Here is a 12,342-nt window from a genome sequence, read left to right as displayed (position 1 = left end):
TCGGCAAGTACCAAAAATAAAAGTATCGGTATCGGGCGAGTACTGGAAAAAGTGGTATCGGTGCATCCCTAATTTGTTGAAATTATATAAATGCGTATTTGCGGAATGCTGACGTCAAACGAGAAAGTATTATAATGTTTGCCTTTAATAATATTAAAGCAATCGTTATAATATTTTTTGTATACATTTTAATTCCTTTGTTTAACAGTTCTATCTGATTATTAGATAGACTTTATAAATAGATTTTATCCATATTAGACAAAACTGAATGACAACAGCGAACAAGAGGGAGAATGTGAGCACTGTGTGCTCAGGCGCTGCCGCAGTCGTTCTCGCCGTCAAAATAAAAGTCCGACGTGCCGTCAAAATAAAAGTCCCACCTCGAACACATTGGCCAAACAAAAAAACTTATCGGCCAAGTGAAGTGAAGTGAAGTGACGTGTGGCCAAGTATGGTGACCCATACTTGGAATTAGTGCTCGGCATTTAACCCATCCAAAGTGCATACACACAGCAGTGAACACACACACACCGTGAACACACACCCGGAGCAGTGGGCAACCATTTATGCTGCGGCGCCCGGGGAGCAGTTGGGGGTTCAGTGCCTTGCTCAAGGGCACCTCAGTCATGGTATTGAAGGTGGGAGAGAGCGCTGTACATTCACTCCCCCCCTGGCATATACTGGCCGATATATCGGTCGACCACTAATTATTATTATTATTATTATTATCAGGCTAGTAATACTATCTAATTAATATTAGGGCTTATTTGTTGCATTCTATTTATTTTTCCACGTTTTTACAGTATTGCGCGTTCTAACCAATCACACACGATTATGCTGAGCTTATGAATGCAATGGCCAATCAGAGGAGTTCAGATGACTCAACGGTGAAACAGCGGAGTTCCGTTGATCAGCGCGCCCCTCTCTTCCGAGCCGCTCTTTGAGGCACTGTTTACTTTAGCTGCATTCATCCTGAAAATTGCTAATTAGCACATTATTAGGAAAGGCGATTTGGCGGCGCGACGCGACAAAATACAATAGAACCTATAATGCCATCTACACTGGATGCATTCTTGTCTACATCTGCTCCAGCGGTGAAACAATGGCGGACTGATGACAGCTCACTCAGGGCGGGTCTAAGGTAAGACACTAGTCCAGTCTGTGCTGAAACGCTACTGTCAATCAAACTATCGTGTGAGGGGCCTGTCTGTGTGACGTCACACAGACAGGCATCTGAGATCGGCTCGATTTGAGAAGGGGTAAAGATTTTAGTAGATTAACAAAAAACCCCTGGGGGGATTTTTATCATTTTAGGGTGGTTGTGTACACACACTGCAGCACACATTTCAGTTCAAACATCTTGTAAAAGTGCATGTAGCATTATATGAGCCCTTTAACAGTATTTGAATTAATAAATTATTATTATAATATTAATCTAACTAATCTAAATGAAAATGCTAAAATTAAGATGAAAACTGAAATCATATTTCGTTTGGTTTTACCTCAACTACTGTTTTTATTGAAGAACTTACAATTCTGGAATACAGAATATAAATTATAATATTAAAATAATCTAACTCTAAATTAAAATGCTAAACAAAATGAAGTCTTTTTTGAAATCTTTTTTTTCCCCTCAATAACTATTGTTTTTATTGAAGAACATACAGTTCTGGAATACAGAACATACTATTTTAAAATGATCTAACTCTACTCTAAATTAAAATGCTAAAAATAAACAAAATAAAGATGTAACAGGAAATCATTTCTTTTTATTTTCTCTCAATAATACTGTTTTTAGAGAAGAACATACGGTTCTGGAATACACATTTATCAAATGTAAATGTATTAATATTAATAATTTCAATATATATTTTTAAAACAAGCATCTGTCATATTTGCAGCAGAAATATCTGAATTATCATAGTATATTTGGAGGGGGATGAATATTATATTCTAAAACGTCAAAAATGTTGAGAACCTCTCATCTATGGGATTGTTTAGAATTTTTGGAAATAAAAATGTTGAGCTATGGTGCTCATGTGGGTACCACAGACTCAAATCCAGACTTGCAACATTGTGAAATCCAATTTCCCCCATTCTCCCTATTATTAAAGGTCTTTTGTCTGTGTGACTAATAAAGAAACAAAAAAGTATCTTCATTTGCTTAAATAATTGTAATCTTGAAGCAACTGTCATGAAATGTCATTTACTGTAATGCTTCAAGTTAAAACCCTGCCGTAAATCCAAATGTCTTAAACAGTTTCTATCAAATAAGTCATTTTCCCTTGCTGTCTGCTTCCTCCTCAAACTGACAAGGATGACAAAAATCTGGGAAAGGCCTCCAGGGTTGTGAGTGACTCACACTATTAGTTTTAATGGCTTACTACTATAAAGCCCAGCACAAAGAGCAGCGTTACGGCGCAGTGAGGTCATATGTTACATAGTATGCCATTAAATGAGCCCAAGCAAATTTATCCAGGCCTCTTTGAGCCCGGATGCCCCGCAAGATGCAAGGCCTTTGTTCTGCACTCGCTCGTCTGAATCGACAGGGTAAATAACTAACAGACTGACAGTGGAAGAGAAAGACAGGAGCTGACTTTGGATTTGATGGGTTGGTAAATCTTAGCACAGGAAAATCTTAGCATATGGCTCACACCTTCCCCTCAAACATCCTCAGTCGATCTGGAGAGTGTAATGCTTGAGCAGCGTGTTTAGGAGGGGGAGCTGGATTGTGCACAATGTTAAACACTGCTCCTCATTCGCTCTGTTAAGGCTGCGAAGTGTTTAACGATGTTAACATGCCTTTTCTCTGAGCTGTCTGAGAATGTTTACTGCTTCCATAGCTGTCAGACTGAGATACATGCATGTTTCCTGTCCCACCTAGTCTTTCTAGATTTCTGTCATTTAAAAGGTTTAAATCTAGTGTGTTACAGCATGTAAGTGCTGGAAAATTGTGAACCAATAGTCAGTTTTCATTGTCACAAACTGAGCACTACTATTTTGTCACGTATACGAGTGTGCATCTTGTTTTTGGACCGCCAAATCAACTGCGCATCTGATACATTATCACACCTGTGATTCCTATGTAAATACTTCAGAAAGTCTGTGTATATGTGGCACTTAAAGGGATAGTTCACCCCAAAAAAAAAAATTCTGTTATAATTTTCTCACATTGTTCCAAACATGTTCACATTGTTCCAACACAAAAGAAGATACTATGAGGAATGTTGGAGACCAAACAGTTGACGGTAGCCATTGACTTCCATGTGAAGAAAAAAATACTGGCTACCATCAACTGTTTGCTTACCAACATTCTTTAAAAGTTCTACGTTTTAAAGTACTAAAATAACTGAAATAAAAATAAATAAGATAAATGGCTAAATAGAAAACACAAAAGCACAGAACAAACTCAATTGCATTTCATTGAACTAAAATTAAAATAAACTGAAAATATAAAAAATTCATTATTAACTGGTAATGAATACTATAAAAACATAAATGTTACTAAACAACACTGCAACTGTTTCAGAAAAAGACAACTCACAGGTCAACAATTTGAGGTGGAAAATAAAGCTATGAATGGGACTGCAATCTGTAAAAATCAATTCCAGTGGCAACTAACGTCACATGTGCAACTGTTTCGCTGTGTTCTGCTACTAGACTGCATAAAGATGGCGACACCGATCTGCAAAATGTGTTCCTCTCACATTTCAACAGTCTTTGACCCTAGAAACACAAAAGGACCACCGATAAGATGTATTTCAACACTGTTACTGCCTCTTATGATGATGCTATACTAGAAATGTGCCGGTCATTGCAGAGTTGCCAACTCGCTTTCAGGCTCAGTCTCATGCTCTCACACTAGCCAACTAAAACTCATGCCAAATTACAACACAGCGCAAAGTAAATGGCTAAATCTGCTCAAAAGATTTTCCAACCAGTACAGGACTTGTTTGGTCTAACACAGATATTATTAATTGGACTGGTCTAAAAGGGCAGGATTCTGCATCAATCAAATTTCTTCCCACACTTCACAAAGTGACTACTACATAGCTAGCTGTCAACAGCCGGACGGAGAACATGAAGAGCGTTTGTGTTAGTGGAAGCATTCTATTAGGCTGGTGAATTTCGCAGTGTCACAAGCCAGGCAGGAGATCATTTTTTTGCATATTAGGTGAATATGTGCACTGTGGCTTGAAGAATCTCTGTCAGTAACATAACTTGCAGAAGTGAAAAAAAGCATTTGTAAGACAAAAGATGCATTTAAAATGGCAGATGCCAAAGAGTAAACCACACTGAGAAGAGAGCATGACCCATTTGGTCTTGAACTTCAAAGGGACCATAGAGGGATTCATAGATCCACTTAAATTTAAGCCACTTACAGTGTAAGGTGATGACAAAGTACTTTAACTGTTTAAAGCAATCAAGAGATGCTTTCTCCAACACATAACTTACATTACAATTAAGTGTACACTTTCATTTTGAAACAATTTGGCATAACCATGTATAACCGCACCAAACTAACTTCAAAGTGTGTGTACATGTGTGTCATACAGATGTGCAACAGAGAAATTAGATTAAAATATGCATTAGGTAGCCATAAAAAGGGATAGTTAACCAGTAATTCTGTCATAGTTTATTTATAAATTTACATAATTTACCCTCACGTTGTTCCAAACCAGTATGACTTACTTTCTTCAGTGGAAAAGCAAAAGAAGATACTTGAACAACACTAGGCCCAAACAATATTAGACCCCATTGACTGTCACTGCTTAGATGAATAAAGAAAAAAAAATGTTTTCAAAGTATCTTTTGTGTTCCACAGAAAAAAGAAAATCATACCGTTATGGAGCGGCACTAAATTTTGGGTGAACTATCCCTTTAAGCCATAATAATAGAGAGAAGACAGTGTTTTTACAGGACTTATAAATAATAAGGACTGGCTTAACACATGTGGACTGCACATATAGGCTTCACTGTGCCTGTATAAACACACTTCCAGACAATGCCAAGGCTCAGAGACAACTCAGACAAACAGAGCAGTATCTGTAGTACTGTTAAACATTAGCAGAGATCTCTCAAACCGCACTGAGAATTCCTGTGTCCTTGAGAAGAGCCCAAAAAGTAATGGCCAGGTCATATTCCACCCCAACATCAAAAAAAAAAAAAAAAAGTAATTAGGAATTATACTTTGCATAAAACTTTACGATTTTTTAAAATTATGACATTGTGGAAGCCCTTTCTGCCACGGAATAAAAAAACAAGTAACTTAATATTAATTCAGGGTCTTTTGCTTTCAATTCTTACAATTGTCTTTTTTCAGAATTGCAAGATATAAACTTGCAATATGTGTGATATAAAAGAATGGTGAGATAATTGACAATTACCCTTTTTTCTGTGGTGGAATTCCCAATGGTTATTTTCATTAGATTCTCACTTTTATATGTTTTTTTTATTACACTACAGTAAACAATCAAGAAAAAGCTTCTAGCTTTATTTTAAATGAAATATAATTTCTTAGTTCTTTTTATTTTGGGGTGAGATCTGACTGAAAAATAGATTTTTTAAATGTTTACTTTTAATACATGCTTATATTGTGAGAGTATATGTGCATTAGACCGGTGCGATACGTTACTTAATGTCAGATTAGTTTGTGTTCATTCTCCCACTCACCGGACAGCATGCTAACAGCTGCTGCAACCCTTCTATTACTGAACAGGATTTACAATGGCAACGATTCCCCAAATTATTTATGAGCTCCCAACACAGCCGCATACGGAGCCCAGTTCTCCTTCTCCCAGACCCCTGATCACCCCCCACAACAAGGAATGGCAGGACCTTTGGCCTCCAGAGCCCAAAGCACAGGCCCCACACAAGGTGCTGACAATCTGATGAGCCTTTCCAACATCAGGCCTTAAACACAAAAATGACAGTGCCAGCTAACATTAAAACATTAAAAGCGCTGAGAAGAAAGATGGGAAGAGTTACTACGGCAGTCAAAACTAAAAGAAGACAAGTCATTTCAGTGGCAAAAAAAAAAAAAGAGCAATTTTATTTTACATTACCATTATTCCCCCTAATGGTGGTTGACATGACGAGGTAACATGATCAGCCAAATATTAAATGTATCTCTATAAAAACTATAGACTCTAGTCAGAGTAGTCAACACACATATATACACTATACCGCTCAAAAGTTTGGGATCAGTAATACTTGTAATGTTTTTTAAAGAAGTCTCTTATGCTCATCAAGGCTGCATTTATTTGATCAAAAATACAGAAAAAAACAGTAATCTGGCAAAATGTTATTACAATATAAAATAATGCTTTCTATTTTAATATATTTTAAAATATAATTTATTCCTGTGATGCAAAGCTGAATTTCCATTCAGAGCCATTACCCCAGTCTGTGTCACATGATCCTTCAGAAATCATTCTAATATGCGGATTTATTATCAGTGCTGGAAACTGTTGTGCTGCTTAATATTTTTTTTTTGGAACCTGTGATACTTTTTTTCAGGATTTCTGATGAATAAAAAGTTAAAAAAGAATATCGTCGTGCAATCTAGTCAGCAGTGTATTATGCATCATTAGCAAAGGATAAGCTATTGAGTTAAACGGTTTGAAAAAAAAAAAAGAATACATTTGCATTAAAGCATGGATAAAACGTCCACAGATGAGGAGGAAATGGCTTCTGCAATTAAGTACTCATACATTAAACACTCTCTAATATGCGGATTTATTATCAGTGCTGGAAACTGTTGTGCTGCTTAATATTTTTTTTTTGGAACCTGTGATACTTTTTTTCAGGATTTCTGATGAATAAAAAGTTAAAAAAGAAGAGCATTTATTTAAAATAGAAATCTTTTCTAACAATATACACTACTATTCAAAAGTTTGGGGTTATTAAATTTGTATTCTTTCTTTTTTTGAAAGAAATTAAAACTTTTATTCAGCAAGGATGTGTTAAATTGATAAGAAGTGATAGCAAAGATTCATATTGTTAGAAAATATTTTATTTATTTTCTTAAGGATCATGTCACACTTTATACTGGAGTAATAATGGCTGATGGAAATTCAGCTCTGCATCACAGAAATAAATTATATTTGAAAGTATATTAAAATAGAAACCATTATTTTATATTGTAATAACATTTTGCAAGATTACGGTTTTTTCTTTATTTTTAATCAAATAAATGCAGCCTTGATGAGCATAAGAGACTTCTTTAAAAAACATTACAAGTATTACTGATCCCAAACTTTTGACCGGTAGTATATGGAGTCTACCCTGACCTAAGGTTCATTTTCAGTCACAAAATGCAGATTTCATTAATAACAATTGGCAAATAATACTTTTATTCAGCAAGGATGCATTCAACTGCCACTGCACATCCGCCTTGCACCTTCTATTGTAACTTTTAAAACAATGTTGAAAACATCTTTACTCCCAGGCATTCTAATTTGATTTTATTTATGTTTCATTTTATTGTTTTATGGTTTGTCTTGCTTATCTTGTGTTTTAACTCTTTAACTTTGATTCTGTTCAGCACTTTGGCCAGCTTTGCTGAGATAAATGTGCTATATAAATAAACTTTACTTTGTATTTTCTATTTTTTAAAAACAGAATTTGAATTTTCAATTAATCAAAAAATCTTAAAATGAATAAAATATATATTTTTTTTAAATCACAGTTTCAACAAATAATAAACAGCACAAATGTTTTCAATATTATTAATAAGGAGAAGAAATGTTTCTTACATTTACATATATATATATATATATATATTTACATTTACATATCAGATAAAACAGTCTAATAAAATGTATCTCATAGTTCTGGGAAATAACACACACAGATCCAAAACCTCAGACACAGAGAAAATCCAAAGAAAAGAGAAAACAAGAGAGAAAACAGTAAAAGAAAGACAGAGCAGAAACGCAGAAGTGGGTCGGGAAGGGAAGAAAGTTGAAATATAGTTGGGATCAACAGTTAAGAATGTCAGCCGCCTGCTAAAGCAGAGTTGACGAGCAGCACTTATGACAGGCCAGTGTGGAGAAGGCCCCAGTTTTATTAGCCAGCCCACATAAACAGCAGGTCATCGCCCTGTGAGGCCGCCATTGTTCTGAGGAAGCAGCACCTCTCTGAGGGCAGTAGTTTTAAATTCTATTTAGACCGACCAAGTCTGATTTTCAGCATGAAAGATAAGCAGAAAAAGAACACAAAATGGACCAATGCATATCCCCTGAACACCAAGTCCAAAGCATTGTACAGCAATGACCTAACTGCTTTCACTAAAAGGCTAGATCAACATTTCAAATTATTCTGATTATTTGGGTTCTCAAAATAAATAAATAAACTACAAATCTTTTTTTAAAAAGATATAAATAATAAAATATAAATAATAAAAAAGATATAAATAACAAAATGAAATGAAATGAAATGAAATAAAATAAGGTTAAACTCCAGGTTAGACCTGAAGTGCTGTTGACACGTACTTGCGCATGATGGACTTCCGGAGAACAAGGCCTTCGTCCAGGTCTGCCTCATTGGCCATGAACAGAAGCCTCTTCCCTGTGACGTCCACGCCTACAAAGTCCCGCTGCTCTCCTGCCACAAGGCACAATTCCAATCTGTCATAGCAAACTGGTAAAATACTACTTGCCAGATGGCCAGTCAACAACCTGAAAGAACTGCAGGAATGCAAAATAATACAGTGCACTGGGATGTGTTTTTTAGTTCATATTGGGGAGAGAGGAAATGGTCAATAAATAGCAGGCCGTTCAAAACCACACCATCTTTTCCCTGCTCAATCACGTTTGTGTGAGTGATAGTACCTGCTTTCTTCTTGCCCTTTTGGCCAGGGACAGTCTCTGTGAATTCATGCACTTTACTCATGAGTATCGACAGGGTGGCGCTGTGTGCACGAAAGAGGTCCACAACTTCATGCAGAGCCACATCCGTTATCAAATCACAGCTCACTACCAAGATGTCTGTCTGTGGGAGAGAAAAAAAAAAGACAAATCCTATTTAAACCAGCATCAAGACAGAACAATCCAGCTTTTCCACCCTCAATTTGATTATACAGGTGCATCTCAATAAATTAGAATGTCGTGGAAAAGTTCATTTATTTCAGTAATTCAACTCAAATTGTGAAACTCGTGTATTAAATAAATTCAATGCACACAGACTGAAGTAGTTTAAGTTTTTGGGTCTTTTAATTGTGATGATTTTGGCTCACATTTAACAAAAACCCACCAATTCACTATCTCAACAAATTAGAATATGGTGACATGCCAATCAGTTAATCAACTCAAAACACCTGCAAAGGTTTCCTGAGCCTTCAAAATGGTCTCTCAGTTTGGTTCACTAGGCTACACAATCATGGGGAAGACTGCTGATCTGACAGTTGTCCAGAAGACAATCATTGACACCCTTCACAAGGAGGGTAAGCCATAGGCTTGCTGCGATAGACAGTGTTGACGGTGATACCGGTGTTAAGCCGCAACATCGGTTACGTCACTTGCCCACCGTGTCACCGACCCCCACCGTCGTTTAGATTTTTTATAGTAATAAAAATCATGTAGTTCAGTAGAAGAACAGACACTACAATTAAAAACTGAACGCGGCTGCTCAATGCAGCGTGCCGAACGACAGTCGCATCACAGATAAGATTTCATTTCTCCAGTGAGGAGAGTGAGTCGAGCTGACTGACAAGAAGAGTGAGGTGAGACCGACAAGACGATCGCGGATGATTTAGTTTCGAAACTAGATGCAAAAGCGCCAATTGAGTTGAATTACTGAAATAAATGAACTTTTCCATGACATTCTAATTTATTGAGATGCACCTGTAATGTCCACTGGAAGGGCGATGTGTTCCCTAAACATAATAAGAATGATTACTTTCAGGTTTTGAACTCACCAGTTGGGTTGAAATTAGGGATGCACCGATACCGATACTGGTATTGGTATCTCTGAGTTCTTGTCATATTTTATTACCATTTTCTAAACTATAGCGAATAAACTGTGATAATGTGAGAAATGTTGAAGGTGTCTGAATAAATTTTGGTTTGACTGTATCTATTTGATAAATGAAGTTAACCAACTAACATTATACATACTCTTTTGGTTTCTGTACCCAATATTTAAAAAATTTACAAATGCAATAAAAATATTGGTATCGGTACTCGGTATCGGCAAGTACCAAAAATAAAAGTATCGGTATCGGGCGAGTACTGGAAAAAGTGGTATCGGTGCATCCCTAGTTGAAATACTTAAATAACAGTTGTTCTTTTGTGCCAATAGGCAAGTTTTTCAAGTATTTGCAACGGACTCTCTGAAAAATAGCATCTTCATTGTTCTTTTGAAATAAAAGAGTATATACAGATATATATTCATTCACTAACATAAAGCTCCCAAAGTGTGGAAACCGAAAAAGTCAAAAAAGCCAGACAATATTCAACAAGTGCACAACTTCATGGAGCACAACTTGTGCTGAATGGTCAAATTAAGCTCGTTAAAGTTATTTTTATGGATAAGTTTCATCTGAAACAGTTGGAATAGACTACCATCAGCAAATTGACATCATGTTGGGTTTATCTTGCCCTGGCTCAGGTCAATATTTCACACCTCAGACATATTACCTCAGGTTCTTACATGCTCAGCTTATATATGCTATTATAGCCCTATGTACAGACTACTTCCTGGCATGCTGATCTCCTAAAACTGGCTGGTACATTAAATAAAACCATCAACAACCGGGTATTGACATATTCTGAAGAAAAAGAGGTTTTTGCTCATGCAAAACACTGCCACAATGCTTCAGATGACACTTCCACGGCCTAAGGTGCTCGACTTCATGTATGAAGACTCTTGACGATGGTCACAACATCAAAAGAAATGTTTATAACATCACATGCAAATGATGTGAGGAAACAAAAGCACTGTGCTCTGCCACAGTTTGCGTGAGTGTGTGTTAAAGTAAGTGCAGGCATGGAGGGGAACCCAGTGATAAATCCTGCTCGCCTTTGCCATTGTTTCTGTTTGAGTTGTCTGGTTCCCATCTGGTCTGTCCATCTCAGGCCTGTGGATAAATAAACATGGGAGCAGGAGTGGGAAACAGCCCGTTAGAGCGTGCCTGGCTCAGGGAGAGCTGCATGCCTCATTGGGGAGGCCCAGGGAGAGGCCCTGCCGTGACGCTCTGCTCTGCTCCGATACAGTTCCGGTTCTCTTGTTCTGGCCGGATCACACATGTTCAAAGGATAACAGGGAGCACAGTGCTGTCTGTTTAGAATGAGCTAACTGTGCTACCGAGGAAGGAGAACAATCCCTCCCTACTGACCACTGCAGACTCAGAATATTTTCAAGCTAATGCGCAAATGAAACCTCACAAACTCACAGCAAAGTTAGAGCCACACACAATCCACATTAATGTTTACATATTTTTAACTGAATTTGGGGGTGGGGGGGGGCTATGAGATGCTGCAGACTTTAAATATTGTAAAATTTATTATTACTTAAAATACATTCTTTGGCTGACAGAATCCTCAAAATCATACAGAAATTTAATAGAAATTTTTCAGAAAATCAGAAAAGACATCCATATCATACAATAACTTATTTAAAATGTTCAAAATGGAATGAATATAATAATAAAACAAATTAAGAATTAAAATTTGGTTCAAATTTTAACACTTAATGCCACATTCAAAGCAGTTTTACAATAGCTGATACACACACAGACTTCTGATCACACATCTACTTAAATTACTACACTGCTTGCAAACGATAAACTGTCTAGAGTTAGACTAATGAACTACATTATTTGGCAGCAGAATTGTTTATTCTAATTATTTATATTGAGCATATCATAATACTGTTGCCAGTGTTTATTTAAAGTAATCAGACCCTAGGGGCTGTGCCTTTCAGCAATGTCTATCACAGTGGTTCTCAAGCCTGTGTTATTTTAGTATCATTGAGATACTATTTTAGTTGTTATGAATATATTGAATTAGTTTTGATTTTTTAAGTTTCATTTTGATTTTTCATTTTTAGTTTTCATTTTAATTAGTTTTAGTAATTTTATTGTATGTTAATGTTTTATTATTTTTTTAAACATCTATAAAAGTTTTTATTATTTCTGCAGTTATTTTAGTTAGTTATTTTAGTTCATCAAGTTAAACTAAATCAAAATGAGAAATGTTGCCATGGCCACTAACTGAAATAAAATAAAATAAAAATAAGTTTAAGTCCATTTTTGAAGTCCCCATGATTTTCCAGGTATTTGTGATAAGGAATTAAAGACAAGGAATTGTTTAAAAAAATTATATATATATATATATATAT

At 36.1% G+C, this 12,342-nt stretch overlaps 1 protein-coding gene across 1 annotated transcript in view; it reads right to left on the bottom strand.

Annotated features, from left to right (window-relative positions):
* Positions 1-12,342, bottom strand: part of LOC107700990 (translation initiation factor eIF-2B subunit gamma-like) — a 40,737-nt gene that overhangs the window by 15,525 nt on the left and 12,870 nt on the right. Inside the window, exons 4-5 of the mRNA XM_016502870.1 lie at positions 8,835-8,994; positions 8,496-8,607 (exon numbers count right to left, since the gene is read on the bottom strand). Coding sequence (XP_016358356.1) covers positions 8,496-8,607; positions 8,835-8,994 — 272 coding nt within the window. The remainder of the gene's footprint in view (positions 1-8,495; positions 8,608-8,834; positions 8,995-12,342) is intronic.

The sequence above is a fragment of the Sinocyclocheilus anshuiensis genome, unplaced genomic scaffold (genome assembly GCF_001515605.1).
Source record: "Sinocyclocheilus anshuiensis isolate Anshui unplaced genomic scaffold, SAMN03320099.WGS_v1.1 scaffold1143, whole genome shotgun sequence".
Lineage (NCBI taxonomy): Eukaryota > Metazoa > Chordata > Actinopteri > Cypriniformes > Cyprinidae > Sinocyclocheilus > Sinocyclocheilus anshuiensis.
Note: the sequence above shows the minus strand (reverse complement) of the source record. Positions and strands in the feature narration are given on the sequence as shown.